The sequence below is a fragment of the Pseudovirgaria hyperparasitica genome (genome assembly GCF_010093815.1).
Source record: "Pseudovirgaria hyperparasitica strain CBS 121739 unplaced genomic scaffold EJ05scaffold_11, whole genome shotgun sequence".
NCBI lineage: Eukaryota > Fungi > Ascomycota > Dothideomycetes > Acrospermales > Acrospermaceae > Pseudovirgaria > Pseudovirgaria hyperparasitica.
Genome location: NW_022985559.1, coordinates 324,830 through 345,324, shown reverse-complemented (window position 1 = coordinate 345,324; position 20,495 = coordinate 324,830). Strand labels below are relative to the sequence as shown.

Genomic DNA, 20,495 nt, shown 5'->3' with positions numbered 1-20,495 from the left:
AATTGATATGTCGGATTCACTGATCTAGTAGGTCCGGCATGCCCGTACACTTGTGACGGGTACTGACCTGTATAGTAGTTCACCATGAGGTTTGAAAACGTATTTGGGTGGACAAACCTGAGGCTGGTGTATTGGTCGGCACTAACATGGTCAAGAACATGTTTACGCTATCAACTCGACGAGTGGTCGGACTAATGGCATCATTTTGATCAAGATGCGTTGGATTTTGAGCCACACCCATGATCTAAAGGAGCTGGTAGAGCGAAAAGGGCCAGAATTATACAAACAAGTGAGAAACACAACTTGACTAGTTCTGTCTTCCGTCATCGTGGAAATACGCATGGAGAACACGAAGAACTGGCCAACATTATCCTTCGCGCCCAGGTGGATACACACATGGTAATTCTAGTCAACTGATTCGCGAGCTTCATAATAGCTTTCAGCATCGTATTCTTGCTTCTCTAGACGTATTTTAATAGACCCCCTCGATGAAGTCCTTCAAATTCTTCCCCTGACGTTCAAAGGCTTCCTGTAGCTGCGTATGTAATACGTACACGGGCGCACCCCCTACCCCATAGTACGTCTCGTAGCTAATATATCGCACCGTATCATCGCCCAAATCAGTCAACAGATTCGGATGCTCCGCTCTTCCAAGCCCACCCAGACCATCGTCCCAGCGCCAAGCGTTGATCGCAATCGCTTTGTGCGCATACTGGTTTCCCGGCGATGGGGCAGACAGCACCGTCACAATCTCGTTGGAAGTCGTGTTCACCCCAGAAATTAATCCACTTGTGGTGAAGGTCATTGGCATATTGAGGTAAACGTCGGATGCAGTGGTGACGGTATCAGGGAGCTGCACATCGACGACGAATGAGTTCCAGGTTGCATATGCGCGGAAGTCGAGAAGAGTGGTGTATATGTGTTGGATGGAGCCACGAATGATTTGCTCGGTACAGATACTGAAGATCCCACCAGTGCCATATGTCGGGGTCGGGAGTGGCGCGGTCTGGTTGTTGGTGTCGCAACGTAGAGAAGGCGTAAATGCGGCATATAGATTCCCCTCTACAATCAGGGCGACAGACAATGTAATAGTGATGAGAGTGACCAGATTCATCATGATGACCATAGTTGTCTTGCGAAGCTCGAGATGGGATGATTGGGTCAAGGGTTCGGGGCGTTCTTAAGGAGGGGCCATCCTCGACCGGGGTGTATCTCGTACAAGTGCTTCAATGCTTTTTGTGATTGTTTCGTGAAACCTCGTCGGCTTACTGTGTGGCAAGGTACGGCATTATCGTGTTCATGACACATTGCACGCAAGACGCGGGATTGCAAACAGTGAACCATCGGATCTGTGAATGGCACTGGGTTCATGTATCCCCGCTAGCGTTCCTAGTCAAATATGTTTCCTTTTAGCCGAGGTATCCAGAACTCTGGCGGTAGACCCGTATACTGCACTATCATATGTATGGCATCTCTAAGGTCTCCTCTGGCTTGTTCAGAGAGGTCTTTTAAGGAGTTCGCAATTCGCAGTGGCAGTATCATCATGTAAGATCCGATACGTGGGGTTGATTTGGACTCCATCTCGCTTGGTGATTTGATGCCGATGTCACCGGTAAGGTATGTTCGCATGTATTCTCTTATTTCCCATATCATCCTATCAGTTGCTTCTTTCATTGCGTTTTCGGCACTTATCAGATTTTCGCCGAAAGGATCGCGTGTGCTGTCTCGTTCTGAATCAGCCAGCTCCAGATACTTCTTTGCACATTGACGGGTGCAGATGTAGGTCAATAGTCGATAGGTGCATATTTGTCCCCAGTCTTTGCGTTCCCATAGACTGATATTCTCCTTGTGAGTATTCCACACGGTGATGGCACCAAACAGTCTATCCTTCTCATCAGCAGACAATGCAAACCCTCCAGGAGTCCAAAGATATGCCCATTCAGATATGATAGCACGTGCTTTGGCACATTTGGCATATAAGGACTTCAAGTCAGCACGGGTGACCTCACTCCATGCAGTATTTCGATAGAACTTCAACTCTGTATGGATCTGCGCAGCAGTCATGCCAAGTTGTACCAAGCCGAGAGTACCTTCAGGAAGCTGAGAGAAACACCCTGTGAGCTGTTGAACATATTCAAATTCCTTACCTAGTTCCATGGCAATATGAGTCGGTGCTGTGATCCATGACGAAACCTGGTCAATGTTATGTTGGTATCTATATTATTTGTGGAAAGTGCTGTTACCATATTGTTGATCAGCTCTATAAGGGTCGGTGCATACAGGCTGGGTAGAGGATTGATCTTTGTGCTGGCCCGAAGAAAGCTGAGAGCCCCTTTAACATGGGACAATACGACGCTACCAACGGCATCAGGAGGGCTGATCGCCATCTGACAGGTGTAAGCCAAAAGACATTTGCATGAATGCAACATGAGAGAGTACCTCGGCCTTTGTCATCCACAGTATTATGACCATTGTCTCATTTAATGGTGCCGGAGTAGGACTCGCAATAGTACGACGAAGACTGGTTATGGCCTTGTTATACAGTTTGGTGGCATTGAAAATGACATGTCTATGGTCGTATCCGACTGGGGCATTGATCCATGCAATGGATTCGGCAAGTGGATTCAACGCCGACGTTGGAGCTGCTTGAAGTTGCAAATCCCTTGCCAATCTCAAGCTGAGATTTTGCGACGTCTTCTCCGTCATGTACATGTGGCAGAGCATCACGTGGCCTCCATTCGGAGGAAGCACCTTCATTTCGAGAACGGAGGATGGAGGTAAAGGCGTGCGTGAGTATGGTGGTGTCCAGACGTAAGATATCTCTGAAGTCGATTCAGGTCGTTGATCAAAGATGACGATCTGGCCTGCGCCTGACGACGAATCGACAGCCAGATCAGGCTCGGTCGCTCGCTTCTTCTTTGAGATATTTAGATCAAGCAGAGCATTTCTTTGTGCTATATGATTCTCATTGCGAAATACTAGGTCGGTACCTGCTGGATAGCCCGCACACTGACGATTTGCCTTTTCACACCGAGCACACGTGGGCTTGCGTTCGTCACACTGAGTCGAAGGAGTTAGCAAGCGAATGATGAACATTCATGCATGACATCGGAAGATCCACCTGCCCTACCGAGACCAGTGGGCGGGCGCCAGAGGAACACTTACCTTGACCCGCCGTTTCCGGCATGTATAACATCCTGCACTTCGTTTACCTGGGTTGACCATGACTGTGCAATTGTATGTATATGACGTCGATGGTTACCACCGTATAGGACCTAAGCTTCTACAGTGCACGGTACGATCTTGACTTGATTCATCACTGAAGCCGGAAGGAAGCCCCGTTTCGGACCCGAGATTGCATCTCCGCGATGAGAAGAGGATTTGGGTAGGGGATGGACTCAGCCTTTGACGGGTGTTGGTGGCGTTTGGGTGTTCCAGCTTGGTTAGCCTTGAGAGATTCTAGCCGGAAGTAATTAGTGCCAAATCGGACCTTCTCCCGTCTGTCCTCTTTGCTCTTCTCATGTTCTTCTTGCACATTTCCAGAGGGTCTCGGATATCCTTGGTCAGCTTCGCATGGTATGTTGCGAGACGGACGTTCGGGACTCGAGGCTCTCGTTTCGATTGCCAAGTCTGCGCAGCCATGATTGACGTACGTTGTTCGATGAGCGGTGGCTAGTGTTGCCGGGCAAAGATGCATAGCGACGAGTAGTATAAAGATGATGACCACCGTGAGCAAGCAATCGAACCAAGACACCATTCTTAACATATTGGATAAGCCAGCTTAATCTCAAGCAAACCGTCAGGTAGTTTCCTCTCAAATCTGACCCATTTGACCAATTTTCACCTTCTATTGTCTTTTCTCAGGATTCTCGGAGGCTCGATTCGACCGATTTCAATGCAGCTCAACAGAGGTCTTACTCTTCTAGCAAGCATCCGCCTTATCTTGGCTTGCGGCGATGATCCGGCTGCGGGCTCAGATGTCGGCATAGCCGCTCACCGCGCGAGATACAGCAAACGCAGTGATCCAGCAACAAACCTCACCACGTCCTCGCCCCAAGTGACTGCCCTAGACAACGTTCGGTATTTCAATGGTCATGGTCTATCCGCTCCGACTACTGTGCTCATTTCTGGTTCGAGTATCGGCTTGATCGGCACCAATCTCGGCGTCACGCCTGATACCCATATCAACGGCACCGGGCATGTCCTTCTCCCCGGCTTCTTCGAGTCACACGCACACCCGGGCTCCCTCGAAGAAATGAAAAATCTTACGGCTGCTGGTGTGACTACTACGATCGGCGCATCCTGTCAAAATCTCACGCTTTGTGCGCAGCTTAGGAACCTACCAGGCCTCACCAGCTTTATCACCGCTGGTCTCCCCGCTGTTGCTCCTGGAAGCAGTAACCTCGCAACACCTGGCGGCGTTCCATCTGTCAATTTCATCAACTCAACCGCCCAGATCCCGTCCTTCATGTCCAACAATATAGCTGCTGGGTCAGAACTCTTCAAACTACGCAGTCAGAATGGTGGCTTCAGTCAAGACATGCAAACCGCAATCGTAGCCGAGGGCCACAAGTACGGACGCGTAGTAATGACGCATGCAACGGAATCCGATAGCTGGGTACGCGCACTTGGAAGTGGGACAGACTTGATCCATCACACTATTACGGACGCAAACATCAGCGATGACCAAGTACAGCAACTTCTTGGTATGGGTGTAGTCAACGTCCCGACGTTGCGTGTGCACTATCAAGGCTGGCAGGCTGGCTATTATCCGGATGCCAACTGGACAATGATTCAGTCGAATGTGCGGAAATTGTATGACGCTGGTGCGGATCTTCTCGTGGGCACGGATGTGCATACCTTAACACCGGGGGCCCTCACAGAGCTTTGGTTTCCATTTGGGAGTAGTCTGCATGAGGAGATGGAATTGTTGACTGAAGTCGGCCTGTCGAATGCAGATGTTCTGAGAATGGCTACCAAGGAGCCAGCCAGAATCTTTGGGTACACTGATAGGGGACAGGTTAAAACTGGGTTGAGGGCAGATCTGCTCTTAGTCGAGGGCGACCCCATAGCGGACATCAAGATTATAAACAACGTGAGAAACGTGTGGGTTGCTGGTGAGGAGTACATGGGATAGAGCTGGTGGGTCTTATGGAAGTAGGTTGCATACTTTGTTGGCGTATGCTGGTAGTGATGTGACAATGGGGAGCAAATGTGTATTTTACGATGTATCAATGACTTGTACCAATAATATAGATGACAGGAAGTTACAGAGCCAGTCCGGAATAAGACATCTACCAGGATGTCAGTTGATCGCCTAGCCGATGCTCAGAAAACCGAACATGGTCAGGTGATAAACCCAGAAATGACACGCAGCTTAGTTTAAGGTTAATGCGGGGACTGCTAGGGGTTCCCCTGTCCGGCCCGAGGTGAACAATAACCGTAATTTTGGGCTGTTCTGCCCCGGATTTCATGGTTGCCGAAGTTCTTGCGCTCAGGTCAAGTGAAACTCTTCGTGTTCCTCCCTCTCCCACCTTCCAACTGTATTCGCCAAAGTTTGCAGAATTTTCTTCTCTTTCACGTCAAGGAAAGTATGGCTTATGCCCCTATTTCTGGGGCCACATAGGGAGATTCATCCCAATGTTCGCTTGCCGGCACGCCGTCTTACTGTTCTGTTTATTACATGATGCGACCATAGACCTGCATGAAGATCTACAGCTAGTACCACACAAGGGTCGAAGGATGACTACTGACACCGAATCATTGTGAACTCCATAGTTGTACCATTACCGGCGCCCCGCAGTCCAAGCCTGCTACTACCCTGCCTAGTTCGCATAAAGAATAAGCCTTTACTCGATCATGCTTGGCTATGTCAGTTCCAAGATGAATCGTTGGCCTTAGGTTCTCCGCTATAACAACTGACGGCATCGTGTTATAACCATCACACTCGATGATTGGTCCGGTCTTGCGGCTGTTCATCATTATCCGTCTCCTGAAAGGAACATGTAGAGCGAGGGCATAACGATACATGTTTGCTCAAGCTAAGACTTGCGCAAGCTACGAAGTGCCTTGGTAGTATATAGTCGGATTCTCGTCCTTAGCCCTTAATCGATTGTCTAAGACTTTCGTTTTCCTTAAACCTGTCTTTCACTCCACAATGAAACCTTGTATTCGCGCGTTGTGGCCATTGTGCTTTGCAACACTCGCTCTTGCGAAGCCAGTGAAACGAGACTCGCCTCCCAATATTGACCTTGACTATGGCACTTTCAAGGGCATAGCTGATCCAGTGAGCCATTCATGGGGATATCTAGGTCAGTAAACCAAGGATCACGCTATTATCTTATTGACGTGTGCACAGGCATGCCATATGCCGAAGCAGGTCGCTTCGAGCATGCACAGCTCTTTTCCAGGAAGCTCGAGGGCATCCAAGACGCCACTCACTTTGGCCCAGCATGCACCCAGAAGTCCACAGGCTCGATCCTCGCCGCCAATGGCACTGGAGATCTGGGCATAGGTGCTGCAGTGGGCTTCATTGAAGAAGCACTGTATCCGCTCTCGCCCCAGTCTGAGGACTGCCTCCTTATCAACATCCAAGTTCCAGAAAACACTCGTCCGGATGCTAAGCTTCCGATCATCATGTGGATGTAAGGCCTGCCAGCGCTCCAAAGCTATCTAGCGCCAGGGATATTGCTGACAACTCTCTAGTCATGGTGGTGGTTTCGAAATCGGTGCCCCTTACGCAGCGCTTGGCGAAACTCTGGCGGCTCCGGGTCTGGCTGTAAACTACCGCCCTGCGGGCCTCGTCCAGACTGCAGTAGAAACAGACCAACCCATCATTGTCGCTTCCATAAGCTACAGACTGAATGCGTTTGGATTTAGCGCTTCGAAGGAGATGGAGGAGGCTGGTCTGCTGAATCTTGGCATCGAGGACCAGCGTGTAGCCATGCAGTGGATCAAGAAACACATTTCGAAGGCATGATGATTCCATATTTCCCATTAAGGAGAAGGTGCCCTGACATTAGTGTAGTTTGGTAGAGACCCTGATAAGCTCACAATCTTTGGAGAATCCGCTGGCAGTTGGTCAGTCTCTACTCACTTGCTGTGGGACGGTGGCAAACAAGACCTTTTCCGGGCCGCCATCGCCGTCTCGGGCGGTCCAGTCATGGTTGACGGCCCAGAGAGGCAGCAAGCAACCTTCGATAGAATGGTTGCGAACTGCGGCTGCACTGACGCAGCAGACAAAATCGCGTGTCTCAAGAAAGCTGATCACGCAGATATCTCCGCCGCTGTAAACGAAGAAGGTACTTTTCCATGTCTCTGAGCAGACTCCAATATCTGACGCCTATATAGAGTACTTCCTCGGCGCTTCTTCCCTCGCATCAACATGGACCATCCGTCCCGACGGCAAGCATCTCACCGACTCTCCTCACCGTCTTGCCGCACAAGGCAAATTCGCAAAAGTCCCACTCATGATTGGCGACATGCGTGATGAAGGCACACTCTTCTCCCTACTCACACAGCTCAAAGTTACCACAGAAAAGGACTTCAAGGACTATTTTCAATCAGTGTGGTGGCCCAAGGCCAGCGACGAGGACATGGCCGGTCTGATGGACCTGTACCCACACGACCCGACAAAGGGCTCGCCGTTCGGGACAGGCATCTTCAACAACCCCACGCCTAATTACAAGCGTGTCGCAGCCCTCGTAGGGGATTTCAGCTTCGAGGTACGTTTACACTTCCACTTGTTTCTCCCTCTACCAACTAACGCCCCCTCTCATCCTAGGCCCAACGCCGTAACCTTCTCGCGCACTATCCAGCTCCGGCATGGAATTACCTGACCGAAGTCGACGTCCCGAGCGCGGGCCTCCTACCCAACAATCCGCTGACTAAATTGCCCATCCTCGGCTCGTTCCACGCGTTCGACGTTTTCTTCTACATGTTCGCCAACCTGCCGCGGCAACTGTCTAAGAACGTGGACAATAGACAGGCGACGGCGATTTCGTTTGTGCGTACCCTGGATCCGAATAACCATGGGCGCGATATCCCATATTGGCCGCAGTGGACGGGTAAGGGCAGAGAGACGTATCATTTCTTAGAGAGTGGGCCAGGGGTAATCAGAGATGATTATCGCGTTGAGCAGATGGAGTATATCAATGCGCATCCGGACTCGTTCTTAATTTAGGGCCTCGAAGCTGAGGAATGGTGGTTGTATATAGCGATAAGCCTCAAGAACTGAGAAGTCTTCGATTATGAAATATCCATATCCAAATTCATTTCTATGTACCCTAATGACTGAAGCTCCTCCGTCCATGCCCAGTACCTACATCTTCTCGACCTCGACCACGTTCTTGCGCTCATCCAGCGCAACCTTCGTCTTGACAAGACTGGCATTGCGCGGATTCGGCGAGTTGAAGATATCGTCTAGCTCTTCTAGTGTGCGGTTCTTGGTCTCTGGGATGAACAGCCATATCACAAGCGCCTGCACGGGACACCACACCGCAAACAGGATGTACAGCTTCCACTTGACCTGCTCCAGCGCGATCGGGTACGCAAACTGGTTGATTAGCATCGCGACTGTCAGCGACATATTACTGAACGCCATGCCCTTAGCACGCATTTCGAACGAGAGCACCTCAACGGGGTATAGGGCCTGTAGCGGCGTCATGCCAAATGCGAAGATAGCGTTGAACATGAATATGAAGGCCAGAAAGGCTTTGCTTGAGGAGGCCGTGCCGGTCCTGTCGTTGATGGACACGGACACGATAGCGGCGATCCAGATAAAGGAGGCCCCGATGTTTGCAATCAGGAGCATGGGGCGCCGGCCTAGTTTGTCGACCATTGTGGCGCCAAAGACAGCGAATGCGAATTGCATGCATGCAAGACCTAGGTTGATGTTCATCTGCTGAATTTCGCCCGTAATCCCTGCTGTGTCCAGAACGCCGCTGAGTTTGGGTTAATGTCTGTAGTGAGTTGAGGAACTGTTCAACGTACCTTATGAAATATGAAATTGCGCCATTGCCGGCCCATTGACCAAATACAGCAATGCAGATGTTACTTAGCATGCGGTAGCGAGAAGCACGAGTTTTGAACAGGATCCGGTAGTCCCACCATCGCTTATCAGCGCCGTCCATTTCGAGATATTGGTCGTACTCGCGAAGTTGAAGACTAACCCAGATTGAGTCAGGGTTCTTATTTCCGTGATAGTATGTTAGCATCTTCTTAGCGTCTTCTTTTCGCCCACGAGTATACAGCCATCTGGGAGATTCGGGTAGGAACCACGCGAGTGCAAGGATGAGGCCTGGGAACAGGATTTGGAGCCATACGGGAACCATCCAGGTTTTGTTGCCGCTCAGATTCGACGACCCGCGGGTAGACCCAGCAGCAAGGATCGACCCGACGAACCAGAAAGTGTTATACAAACCAGTCACAACCCCGCGATGGGACGGATGGGCTGTTTCGACAACATGGAGAGGGCCAGCAGTGGTGATGATGGGGACGGCAAACCCAAGCAGAAAACGTCCTCCCATGAACTGTCCTACAGGGTTGTGGTTAGGCTTGGTTGTTGATTGGATGATCACTCCAAGAGAGGCAATGAGGCCTCCAATCATCATCCCATATCGTCGTCCAAACCTATCGCAGGCAGGTCCAATAAAAGGCAAGGCCACAACGCCGCCAATCTGATACATTGAAGTCACAATGCCAGTCCATGCTCCTGTGTTTTCGACACCATAGTACTCTTTGAACTGCTTGTTAGTGAGGAGAGAATTGAACATGGAACCATCGAAGCCGTTGCAGGTGGAACAGAAGAAACCGACGAAGGCACAGAGATATAGGACAAAGGCATGAAAACCGAGTAGCTGAGGAGGTTCTTTGATTCTTGCCTCGGCCAAGGCCTCTGTTCCGGTGATGACCTTGATCTCTACGGCATTCTTATGGAGCTAGAACACGTCAATCGGACCAGCCAATGAACAGCATTTGCATCATGACTTACGGAGCCAGTGTCGGACACAGCTCGAACTTCGGTGGCGGTTTCCTTGGCTTCAACCATGCTTTGTCGGTGCGTTTCCAGATCCAAAGTACGACTTTCTGGATAATATCAGACTTCTACGCAAAGGCAGACACTTAGCAGAAAGTAAATCTCGAGGTCAGTCAAGCTGCTAGATAATCTTGAGCTTTGAAGTGAAAGATGACGGGTATCGATGCAATATAACGATGATATTCACTCGACCATGCACTACGCCTTCACAAGGGTCACGGATCAAGGGCCGTATGCACCGAACGACAAGAATGAAAAATGGAAGCCATGTGTTCTGGAAATATGTGTTGATCGGAAAGGATACGGATGCAACAGCTCCGTTGATGGCACGAGAAGCACAACAGCCAGCCCTCCGAGGCGCCACAGCGCCTGCATGGGACCTTGTCTTATTGAGAGGCTGTGTGTACCAGAGTGAAAATATAGAAAGTATTTCGACACTCGGAGATCCGATGTGGTAGTCGCTTAGGACGTGGAAGCCGGTCATGTAAGCTTGACATGCATGAGACGGGATCAGTCGTGGTGCAGATTCATAGGGGTTCTCATAAGTGTCGTGGGCGTTTGCCGATCTTACTTGATGATCTGACAGCTCGCGCATGGTTCCTAGTTTGCTAACTGATAGCAAAGATCGTTGCTATGGCTGGTTTAAGATGCTTCCATTACAATGATAGAGCAGAGCTGTGTGTACGTGTTTTGATATTGTGACCGGATGTAGCCTGAACCCATGGTGACAACAATGCTTCGTATCGAAAGAAGCCTAGCAGAGGCAATAACAGTCAGCATTGTTGATGGAAAGCCAAGCCCTCAAGGTGAGACGTGAATGAGAGATGAAGATGAAAAAGATGTAGGAGGAAGAAAGAAGTGTGTGTGACACGAGGTAAGAAAAGGCTGGGAAAAGGCCTGTGCACCTGGTGTTTTCTTCCGCGAATGAAACAAGCACCAACTTGCCCCGCTTCCTTCTCTTCTCCTTCCATCACATCCTCATGCATATCACTCTTCTCGTATTCAGATTCAACTAATCATTATTCATTTATCTCGCATCATACGGTCAGCACTTTAAATCCTGGTCGAGCGTTCCAGTATCCCAGATGCTTCTATTGAGGGACACATGGGTCGAGAAGCAGGCTCGTCCAAATAACGATATTGAGGAATCTCTTCGCATGCGGCACAATCCAGCCAAGGCATTACCTTTCGCCTTCGAGAACGTTCATGACCTGTGCGAGCCCAAACGATAAAGGACGCAGCATTGGGCTTAGGCGAAAATTCATCCTTATGCCAGATATGTCGTACAGTCCGTGAAAGAGCAACAATAGGCAAAAGCGTACCAGGAATGGGTCCAATTATCGCGACACTCTGGCCCTGACGACTAAGTTGTCTTCTTATAATATCTCCCCTAAATATTCCAATAATAGTGCGATTGTACGCGCTTCATGGCACGACGTACGGCGTCGAGAGAGGTCAAGTCCTTCCTGTGCCGCCACTGCATCTCAAACCATCGTTGCACCATTCATGTGAGTGTGTCATCAAAAATTGGGGGTGTGATGAGTAATACCAATTCTAAACAATCTATATGTATACATCATGTATCAGTATTAGAGCCTCTGGAAACGAAAGAAAAGAATGAGGGCTCAATATCAGGTTCACACAGGGAAGATCCTCCTCCTAAAACGTCGAACACATATGGTTCATCAGACATCAACCCAATCATACTCCGGTAACTTGAACTTGTTATCGTCCTTATCACCTCCAAATAGCTTAAACAAACCTCGACCCTTGCTCACAGCCCATAGCGCCGAGTCCCTCACCCGCAACCCCAACATCGTTTGCGGAAACAGGATCTGCGGATACCCTGGAGGCAACTCGCCCATAGCCTTATACAATGGCCGCAAGCTCTGCTCGTACATCTCCAGTGCCCCGGGGATCTCACTGCTCGCTTTGATCTTGCCCAGTTCGCCCGCGAGATGATACGCCCCGACAATGGCGAGCGTGGTGCCAATACCGAATGTCGCCCATGCCGCATCTCCCACCACACACGCACGGTTATTGGTCCATTTGGGTAGTTTAACAGTCGCGGACCGCGAGATGTAGAAGTCTGACGCCGTATCCATGCCGTCCAAAATCCTGCCGCTCTGCCATCCCGCGCCGGCAAAATACTCATGTAGTAGCCCTCTCACGGCTTCGTGTCCTGTGGCAATTGCGTCTTCCATCCGCTGGTCTTTGTGGCCATGCCCAGGCGTTGTGACGCATACGTAGGCGCCCATAGTGTCCGGGTTGCGATGCGGGCGGAGCATAAGTGCGCGGCCTTGTGGGAGGTTCATGAAATGCCACATTTTGTCGTCGGAGGGGCGCGAGGGAATGCTGAAAAAGGCGTTGTACTGGCCGATGAAGTTGTAGCAGCCTTTGGTGACGGATGGGTCTAGAATCATGTCGCGAAGCCGTGATGCGCTCCCGTCGGCCGCGACGACGAGGTCGTACGTGTCTGATGTGCCGCTGGCAAAGGTCACATGGACGGAAGAAGACGTCTGCGTGAGGGATGTCACGCTGTCGCCATATTTGCATTGCACGTTTCTGAACTTGCTGGAAGCGTCGTTGAACAGTTCAGCGAGGTCGGCTCGCAGGATCTCGTATTCGTTGGTGAAGGAGAAGCCGTCAGCCTGACGCAGGTGGAGGAAGGGCTTGCCGTTGGGTTTGAGCATAGTGGTGCCTTCTTCGGTGGTGTTGTATTCACGGACAGAGTTGAGCAGGCCCATTTTCTTGACGATCTCGATGGACGGCTGATGTATGTCCACGGCTTGGCCGGTGATTCTGGGGACAGGAGCTCGTTCTACAATGGTGATGGACGTCTGGAGACGTGTGCGGGAGAGCCAGTACGCAAGGCAATGACCAGCTATTCCACCGCCTGAGATGAGGATATTGAGAGATGGGACAGTCATACTGAAGTTTGCAAAGTAGTGATGGAACTGTTGACGTTGTAGACAAGTCGTCTTAAGCTGTTGAAACATCCTGTCGAACCAGCCAAGGCCATATTTATACCTCCTGCGGGGGAGACAGCTTCATGAAGGCCAGACGTGTTGAATGTGCTACGCGTCATCAACATTCCAGAAGAAGTAATACTCACGATAGACAACAAGCCATAGTGGTATTGTTAGCGTTGCGACGGAGGACGGTGACTTCGGCACCTCGGGCATTCGGACCTTCCTACAGAATCCCAAGCTTGGGGTGGGTCGAATTAAACAGAACTCTTGGCAGATGTTGCCGGCTTGGAGCCCCTGCATTAGCTGCCAAGTAATTGAGGTAATTTGGAAAGTACCAGTTAGACGGACTTTTCTACTTCCCGAGCTCTTAGAGGCTGTCTTCTCTACTTAAGTATAATTAGTGATGCGGACACTCGACTCATTCCTTCTATACCGATCCGGTGATCCTAATAAATCTTTAGTCAAGTATTCTACGAGGGCTTATCAGTTGTAATCAGGTGTTCTGGATAGCACCAGAAGTTCCACCGAGATACAATGATCTTGATCAGTCACTGTCAATGGATTACTCCAGGTGAAGAGGGATGATCCGGACTGTCCATATACTAAGGTCATATCTCTGGGTCTTATCTCTAGAGTTTATCTCCAGGTCTCCAGACTTGTTCCTTGCTGGAGGGGCTCCCATGTGGCCCTGTGGAAGGATGATGCAATGTACGGTCCTTTTACTATGTACAGTGGACCGACAAGAGATAGAGGAGGTCGTCACCCAGGAGATCCTTGTATACCTGTCCGACGATCAAACTGTGCCGCACTGTGCCGTGTGACGCTGCGGAATCCTCAAGTCGGTCGTCTCAAGTCAGGAAGCGCCTCTATTGTAGAATTTGGTATCAAACCGATCGCCTCTATACACAAAACGTATTTCCTGCAGAGATAGAGATAAGCGTCATATGGCTGAATCTGACAGCGGGAGCGACCGCTAGTCATGCAGGAGGTCCACTTCTCCATCTTGTCACAGGCGAGTCTGGGGTGGCGCAAACAAATTCCAACATCCCGATTCGGCAGTGTCAACGTCTTCCAGCCTTACATCCTACATTTCACTCTGTATAGAGGTTACTGCATGTCATTGGGGCTCCAGAAGGGAGTCAGTACTGCACCGCTGATTTCTTACATGATTGAACGATGCCTGCATACTCAGAATACACAAGAACCAAGAACCCACTGGCTACTTCCCGAACAGGACCCTAGACCTCAATAAACAGAGCTACGAAACAGTCTGCGGCACCCTGAGCTTTAGGTTTGCTAACTTCAGTGGCGTGACGGACGTCACTCAAACTTGAGGGACTTGGCCGTTGATCAGGACTGTGCTTTACCCTGAGCCAGTCTTCAGGCCCGATTTCCATGTCTCTAAAATGCTAGTCTCCGTCAGCATTCGACATCTCTTGCTTTCATTCTGTCTCTCATAGCTCCCTCAATCTCAATTTGACCGGTATCAACTCCCCACACATACCACAATGACACAAGTCCACCCCGTCCTTCTACTCGGCAGCTCTCCCTACACATCCACCTCAGAAGCAATCACCCGTTTCTGCAAAGCCTTACCCACACTTTCCCGCGTATCTGACGGCGAAACAAACGAACGCAGTTGCTTCACACTCTGGCAGCGCCGTGTTTTCCCGCCAGAAATTCTCACAAATCGCTTCATGCCCGACACCCCCCAGATCCACGACCCAGACTTCGTCCTCACCTTCGAATCGCTCAAGCCCACAGGCTATGCCGACGCTGCCTTGACCTCGTACCCCATATTCTGCTCTCTGCGCGCCCAAGGGATCGTGCCCTCGCACGCGCGGTTTCAAGTCTGTCTACCCAGTCCTATCAATGCCGTGCTCGCATGGGTCCGTGAGCCGTATATGGCGCTCGCAGAGAAGCTGTATATGCGTCTCATACTCACCGACCTCGCCAAGATTCAGCACGCAATTCCGCCGCACGATCTGTGTATCCAGTGGGACATCCCGCAGGAGATTGCACATATGGAGCATACTTACAACCCCCCACGTGCGGGCGGCTTCGGCTGGGACGTTATGCTGCCGTGGTATGACGATGTGCGCGAGCATATCTGTGCGGAGTTGAGGGTGCTAGGCGATGCGGTGCATGAGGATGCGGAGCTGGGATTTCATTTGTGCTATGGCGACTTCGGGGGCGTTCATTGTGTGGAGCCACTGGACGCAGGCATCTTGGTGGAGGTGATTAACGGCATCGCGGCGAATGTCGCGAGGAGAGTGAGCTACTACCACATCCCTGTGCCCAGAAATCGTGTAGATGCGGGGTATTTCGAGCCGTTGAGAATGTTGAGTATGAGGGCGAGAGAGAGCACCTTATTTCTGGGGTTGGTACATGCGCATGATGAGGAGGGGACAAGAGAGAGGATAGAGACCGCGAAGAGGGTGCTTGGGCATGCGGAGTTTGGAATTTCAACGGAGTGTGGCTTAGGGAGAGCGAAGGCTGAGAATCTGGCTTCAATCTTCAAAATTTGTCGTCGATGTTCGGTTTCGAGATCGGAAGCACATATTAGGCTGTAGGAGAAAGACAACAGATTTCAAGCCTGTATACTCGAACCAAGTTATCTTACTTGATGGTCATCGAGATCCCTATATAGACTATGGGCACCGGCATCTTTTAATCCGGTAAGTCTTCTTGAAACCAATCTATAATGACAAAACTTCCTTCGACCTCAGTCCCTTCAAGAAGAATCCATCTACAGCTTAACTCCCGTTCCATCATACCACCCAGACAGCTTGCCCCTAAGCCATCCCTCAATCGCCCTGTTCACGTCCTCATATCTTTCCAACTGCGCATGATGCCCCGCATCAACATCAACCTCCGTCAAACCCTTACAGAACTCCCTCATCTTGACCGGTAACTTCGGGCTCGCATCAGAACTACACACCGAATCCCACTTGGCGTTGATAAACAACGTCGGCATCTCCAATACGCCACCATTAACGCTCTTCTCCAGCGTATACGCCCGATTCACGCCATGATTCATATAATACGCATTTCCCCACCGATAGCCTGTCTTCAGCATCTTAGCCCTCAACAAATCCCATATCCACTCCTTCCCATCAAACACAGTCATTTTCATCGGAATCGCATCCTCAGCCGGCAGGATTGCCCCCGGGCCAAACCGACCCCCTTCCTTCGAAACTCCCGCCGTGGGCGCTGGTTTCCCCAAAGCCTCCGGATTACCCTTGACATGCACGGCCTTCGTAAACGCCGCGACATCAGCCTCGTAACCCCGCGTCGCGTCCTCGAAGTTGGTCTCGTAGTACGCCTGGTAGTCCCACGGGCCATTGGGATGCTCATCCGCGGGGTACAGGTCACGATTAATCGTCTCGCGCAAGCCCTGCAGCCCAAGCTCCAGCGTCATGTACGGGACGGCGACACACGCGACGCCGGCGCAGATGTCCGGGTGATGCGCCGCGACGCTCCACACGATGGTCGCGCCCCAGTCGTGGCCGATCCACAGTGCGGGTGCCACGGCGCCTGAGGCCTTATAGACGGCGTGCAGCGCTGATACGAGGGTTTCGAGGCGGTAGTCTGAAAGGGCGCCGCCAGTGCTCGAGTTGCCGTAGCCTGGCTGGTCGACGCTGATGGTACGCAAACCGAGACGGTTGAAGTGGCTGGCTTGCATCGACCATACTTCGGCGCAGCCCGGCCAGCCGTGGGAAAAGATGATTAAGGGGCCGTCCCGGGGGCCCGAGTCGAGGTAGGAGATGTGTTTGTCGGGCGCATAGGAGACGGAGTGTTCTGTTGGATTGGTAGACATTGTTGGCGGTGTTAAAGGGTATGTCTGGATCGTTGTAATATAGTGTGTGTATTTACTTTTTTGGTATATAGGAGGAACTATTGGTCTTGTATGAAAGAGGGTTGTACAATGGCGTCGTGAATCGGCGGCTATGCCTTCTGATGTTTTGATGCGGGGGCGGGGTAGTGTTTCATCCGGATGCTACGTACCTAGGTAAGTACCTGGGTGTGCAGAAGTAGATTTATAATGTTCTCATCATGCGGAGCTTGATAAGCAGAAATGTCACTAACCAGAAACAAAGTCTCCGACGGCGGAGATGTACGGCTAGCACGGGGCTTTGACGTGTATACATATTGCTTGTTTTCTGCTCCTGGGGTCGTCGAAGCCTATCATCGTCGAGTATAACGAAGCATGCTGTTGATGGTCTCTCAGACCATAACGTTATGTAGCTTTTCGTGTATCAAATTGTGTTACAGACAGGTGCAACTCGTCCGAAGAAGCGAGAGCGAGAACTCGATTCCTCTGACATCATATTGAGTACGCCATGCTATTTGCATAACGACATTCTGCAGCGAGGATGTGTCAGAATTGGCCCCAGGACCCATTGAAATCATCGGAATGAGGCCACCTGTCGTTTATCGGCTGGATATTCTGATATTAGAAATAATGGAAGACTGTCAGAATAGTGAAGCAAGGCGATTATCTCGATATAGACATCCATCTGCGAACGAAATAACATTCAACCTTCATTCGCATGTAATCCTTCTTTCTCCATACCTAAGCTCCTTACATACCAAAAGTAATACCTTCGACCCTCACCTTACCAGGTCGACAGAAAGGCCTTGGCCGAAGGACATGAACGTTCACTCACCATGACTAAGTACCAGCGTATATGATCGACGCGTTTGTGTGGTGTTTGTGGAATCCTACGAACAAGAAACTACATAGCCATTTTCGTAAAAGGAGAATTCCAGGAGCATATCATGAATGGATCGAAAGAAGCACGAATAATTTTCATCGAGTTCGCCATTTTCACGAGATATTACGGCTTGAAGGGCCCATAACCTTCTGTGAAGCATGTACTAGAGCTCGCCTCCTTGTTTCTACTTATCATCAATCGATTTGATCATCAGTCGGAAATGTTGAAAGAGCCTCGACCCCGGCCACAGACAGACACCTGTGAATGCTTCATCTATGATCTTGCCCAGTACCCCCGATATATCAATCGCTCTTACAAGATATACTCACTGCCGAGTCAATGTTTGCGCCCGAGGAAGGCACATATGAGAACAGCAGCAGTGACACCAAGCAGCCTCCATTCGAGTTCGGCGGACTTTACACTGCTGTTCACGTCTGCAAAATGCAGATCAGCGCGTCTTCCTTCCATGATTGAACATTCGAATGAGCGGACGTTCAAATGTGCTTCTATAGTGTTTCCATGCGATGTGGTGACTGTTTTTGAATGCATGCCGATTAGGAGGACAAATTAACCACCAGAAAGGCCTCCCAACCGCGTACATTCGACCACGTATTTGGATTTAGCTCCAGTGACTCGACCACGTCATTCTTCCATTCATGCTCATGTGCGTAATCTTTGAGCGCACGTGATATCGGTTTGGCCAGAGTCTCATCCATGATTCTAGCAACAAATGCCCGCCCCTGATCCGTCAACGTCTGGACGTCCAGGATCGAGCAATCGCCTCCTGGGACTATGACAGCGGGTTCGTTCTTGATGACACGGCGGAATTCCAGGTTTTCCACACGTTCGAAAGCGACGCACACCACAGACCATGGCTTGTCTAAATTTGCATTCGCATCGTGTATAGCGTCGTGGATGATTCGAGACATATGGATCTTATTTGCGAAGCCGTTGCCGTCCTCGTCTAGGTTCTTACATTGTTTTACAATTATAAGGGCGTTGACTAGGCTTGTGGAACAATATATCTCAAAGTTTGGTAGTTCGCAGTCGCCTCGCGGTGATTTGATCATGTAGCGACAGAATATTGATTGGCTTACATCTTCGTGGCGCCTCTCAAGTCGTTGGCGCAAGTCGTTGTGTCTCACGATCTCGTCCCACTTCACAAGGTCCTTTTGGAAAATGTAATTGGTATGGCCTGGTATGCAGAACCAACCCTCTTTATTCTTTTGAAGGCCATCGGTGTCAAAGACGGACTTGATGGATGGGAGCTCTACCATGGCGTGACTGAACGATACGCTAAATACTAAAGTGGCTAATAAATGCAGCGTCAATTTGTTTGTTCGATTTGGCTAATTAGTTTTAGTTAGCTGAAGCCAACACGGTACTGACAAGCGATATTCACTTCACTTCGCGAGGATGAGATGGAGTCCACACTACCGATCCCGACAGCAACAAAGATCGACACAGAGAGTCACAACTTTGCTCAGTATGTGAGACATTTGCGTCTATGTGTTGAGACGATACATGAATGTTTGCCTAGGATCTGATGACGATGGCATAATCTGCAGCAGAATGGCTGTTCAGTCGCAATGGTGCAGAATTCGGCGCCCCACCGGCAGCGATTTCCTGGAGTTTACCCGCAGTTCTACCCAATCCCCGGGATCTGATCAAACTCACTTCCTTGCGGTATATCGTCACCAGGCAGTCACATCAAACGTTGCAGTGCGCTATCGAGTACAGGTACCCCTCTTGATATATCCCAATCTTCCGTACAGAGAAGCCTTCTCATGACAACTTCCAACACTGCACTACTCTCCTGACGTCCCCAATTATCCCTGTCCATCTTAGCCACCATATTCCTGCCAACGGTGTCACTGCGATCGTGCTCCAGAAGAAGATGTTTTTCGCTCCCCTGACAAGTGCGAGAGAGCCATGAGTTTCGACCGCTTGCTCAATACTTTTAGATTCATTCAAATGCGGGAAAGGCTTCTTCGGCACCTCATCGCCCAGAAACTCGCACAAAGGTTCCCATCCACTGCCTGACTTATACTCCAGAATTCGTTCCTTGGGAATTAATGCGCGGATAAGCGCATAATGCTCAACATACGATCTTCGCGCAACATTCCTTAACCCCTCAAGATCCTCTGCACCGAATTGAAACCTATAGCACGACAACCCAACCTTCGTAATGCGCCCCGCGTGCTCATAGTCCAGCCAGCCCATCAATTTGAAAAACGGACCCAGACTCGACGTGAATAGCTGATCGATGCTCGCTGCTCATTTATCGACATCGCGCTCTGTGAGAATGATCTTGGCGTCCGGATAAGCAGCCGCGAGTTCGGGTCCGAAGATGTTGGCCGGCATGTCTGTGACGGCGCCGCAGTGGCCAAGCAGTGCGTCCCATTGCTCGCGCTCAAAGGTTCCGATGCCGCGAAACTGGGCGTCGAAGGCTTCGAGCCACATTGTGGTGTCGCCGATGTTGTCATACATGGACGAGAGGTGGTAGGGGTTGGCAAGCCCTAGTGTTGAAAGAGCTGATTGCATGCTCAATGTTCCCGTGCGACTAATGCTCAGTACGAGCACTTTCATCTCTGTTGTACGCGTGCATAAATGGCGATCGATGCCTTGGTCTTTGTTGTACATGCGTGCGTAGTTGCCAATGCGTTCGAAATCTGCTTCAGTAGCCATTGTTAGGTCAGTGTCGTTTTCAAACCATGTCAGAGGATATTTCTAGCATGAGAAGCATCCTAAACAAAGGTGAGTGAGGTT

General features: G+C 50.4%; 10 protein-coding genes across 10 annotated transcripts; 3 read left to right on the top strand and 7 right to left on the bottom strand.

Annotated features, from left to right (window-relative positions):
• Positions 1-472: 472 nt before the first annotated feature.
• On the bottom strand, positions 473-1,126 carry EJ05DRAFT_501887 (uncharacterized protein; the record flags this gene model as incomplete). Its single annotated transcript, XM_033747171.1, has 1 exon — positions 473-1,126. The coding sequence occupies one exon, from the start codon at positions 1,124-1,126 to the stop codon at positions 473-475; it is 654 nt and encodes a 217-aa protein (XP_033598832.1).
• A 131-nt stretch (positions 1,127-1,257) lies between these two features.
• Positions 1,258-3,342, bottom strand: EJ05DRAFT_63735 (uncharacterized protein). Its single transcript, XM_033749828.1, has 4 exons — positions 3,166-3,342; positions 2,440-3,060; positions 2,244-2,387; positions 1,258-2,193 (listed from the first exon to the last, which is right to left on the bottom strand). The coding sequence occupies exons 1-4, from the start codon at positions 3,223-3,225 to the stop codon at positions 1,390-1,392; spliced, it is 1,629 nt and encodes a 542-aa protein (XP_033598831.1). The 5' UTR covers positions 3,226-3,342; the 3' UTR covers positions 1,258-1,389.
• Positions 3,343-3,526: 184 nt separating this feature from the next.
• EJ05DRAFT_477544 (uncharacterized protein) lies at positions 3,527-5,226 on the top strand. Its single transcript, XM_033744271.1, has one exon. It carries the CDS (start codon positions 3,896-3,898, stop codon positions 5,135-5,137), a length of 1,242 nt encoding a protein of 413 aa, XP_033598830.1. The 5' UTR covers positions 3,527-3,895; the 3' UTR covers positions 5,138-5,226.
• A 931-nt stretch (positions 5,227-6,157) lies between these two features.
• Positions 6,158-8,184, top strand: EJ05DRAFT_532396 (carotenoid ester lipase; the record flags this gene model as incomplete). Its single annotated transcript, XM_033749070.1, has 6 exons — positions 6,158-6,311; positions 6,359-6,644; positions 6,706-6,973; positions 7,028-7,301; positions 7,351-7,724; positions 7,784-8,184. 6 exons carry the CDS (start codon positions 6,158-6,160, stop codon positions 8,180-8,182), a joined length of 1,755 nt encoding a protein of 584 aa, XP_033598829.1.
• A 73-nt stretch (positions 8,185-8,257) lies between these two features.
• Positions 8,258-10,375, bottom strand: EJ05DRAFT_63702 (general substrate transporter). Its single transcript, XM_033749827.1, has 3 exons — positions 9,992-10,375; positions 8,992-9,938; positions 8,258-8,942 (listed from the first exon to the last, which is right to left on the bottom strand). Exons 1-3 carry the CDS (start codon positions 10,046-10,048, stop codon positions 8,321-8,323), a joined length of 1,626 nt encoding a protein of 541 aa, XP_033598828.1. The 5' UTR covers positions 10,049-10,375; the 3' UTR covers positions 8,258-8,320.
• A 1,181-nt stretch (positions 10,376-11,556) lies between these two features.
• On the bottom strand, positions 11,557-13,186 carry EJ05DRAFT_477542 (FAD/NAD(P)-binding domain-containing protein). The gene has a single exon (XM_033744270.1). It carries the CDS (start codon positions 12,964-12,966, stop codon positions 11,722-11,724), a length of 1,245 nt encoding a protein of 414 aa, XP_033598827.1. The 5' UTR covers positions 12,967-13,186; the 3' UTR covers positions 11,557-11,721.
• A 1,154-nt stretch (positions 13,187-14,340) lies between these two features.
• Positions 14,341-15,669, top strand: EJ05DRAFT_63661 (uncharacterized protein). Its single transcript, XM_033749825.1, has one exon. The coding sequence runs from the start codon at positions 14,517-14,519 to the stop codon at positions 15,579-15,581; it is 1,065 nt and encodes a 354-aa protein (XP_033598826.1). The 5' UTR covers positions 14,341-14,516; the 3' UTR covers positions 15,582-15,669.
• On the bottom strand, positions 15,574-17,033 carry EJ05DRAFT_477541 (alpha/beta-hydrolase). Its single transcript, XM_033744269.1, has one exon. It carries the CDS (start codon positions 16,826-16,828, stop codon positions 15,758-15,760), a length of 1,071 nt encoding a protein of 356 aa, XP_033598825.1. The 5' UTR covers positions 16,829-17,033; the 3' UTR covers positions 15,574-15,757.
• Positions 17,034-17,981: 948 nt separating this feature from the next.
• Positions 17,982-19,311, bottom strand: EJ05DRAFT_63678 (uncharacterized protein). The gene is made up of 2 exons (XM_033749826.1): positions 19,129-19,311; positions 17,982-19,075 (listed from the first exon to the last, which is right to left on the bottom strand). The coding sequence occupies exon 2, from the start codon at positions 19,001-19,003 to the stop codon at positions 18,281-18,283; it is 723 nt and encodes a 240-aa protein (XP_033598824.1). The 5' UTR covers positions 19,004-19,075; positions 19,129-19,311; the 3' UTR covers positions 17,982-18,280.
• A 692-nt stretch (positions 19,312-20,003) lies between these two features.
• EJ05DRAFT_501877 (uncharacterized protein) lies at positions 20,004-20,414 on the bottom strand (the record flags this gene model as incomplete). Its single annotated transcript, XM_033747170.1, has 1 exon — positions 20,004-20,414. One exon carries the CDS (start codon positions 20,412-20,414, stop codon positions 20,004-20,006), a length of 411 nt encoding a protein of 136 aa, XP_033598823.1.
• Between the last annotated feature and the right edge of the window lie 81 nt (positions 20,415-20,495).

Bases quoted from the DNA above. Each gene is read 5' to 3' on its own strand.
- EJ05DRAFT_477544 (XM_033744271.1), top strand. From the start codon at position 3,896: ATGCAGCTCAACAGAGGTCTTACTCTTCTAGCAAGCATCCGCCTTATC.
- EJ05DRAFT_477542 (XM_033744270.1), bottom strand. From the start codon at position 12,966: ATGACTGTCCCATCTCTCAATATCCTCATCTCAGGCGGTGGAATAGCT.
- EJ05DRAFT_477541 (XM_033744269.1), bottom strand. From the start codon at position 16,828: ATGTCTACCAATCCAACAGAACACTCCGTCTCCTATGCGCCCGACAAA.
- EJ05DRAFT_63702 (XM_033749827.1), bottom strand. From the start codon at position 10,048: ATGGTTGAAGCCAAGGAAACCGCCACCGAAGTTCGAGCTGTGTCCGAC. The intron at 9,939-9,991 runs GTAAGTCATGAT...GACGTGTTCTAG, and splicing joins CTGTGTCCGACACTGGCTCC to CTCCATAAGAATGCCGTAGA. The intron at 8,943-8,991 runs GTACGTTGAACA...ACCCAAACTCAG, and splicing joins GCAATTTCATATTTCATAAG to CGGCGTTCTGGACACAGCAG.
- EJ05DRAFT_63661 (XM_033749825.1), top strand. From the start codon at position 14,517: ATGACACAAGTCCACCCCGTCCTTCTACTCGGCAGCTCTCCCTACACA.
- EJ05DRAFT_63735 (XM_033749828.1), bottom strand. From the start codon at position 3,225: ATGGTCAACCCAGGTAAACGAAGTGCAGGATGTTATACATGCCGGAAA. The intron at 2,388-2,439 runs GTACTCTCTCAT...TACACCTGTCAG, and splicing joins TGTGGATGACAAAGGCCGAG to ATGGCGATCAGCCCTCCTGA. The intron at 2,194-2,243 runs GTAACAGCACTT...AACATTGACCAG, and splicing joins TAGAGCTGATCAACAATATG to GTTTCGTCATGGATCACAGC.
- EJ05DRAFT_63678 (XM_033749826.1), bottom strand. From the start codon at position 19,003: ATGGTAGAGCTCCCATCCATCAAGTCCGTCTTTGACACCGATGGCCTT.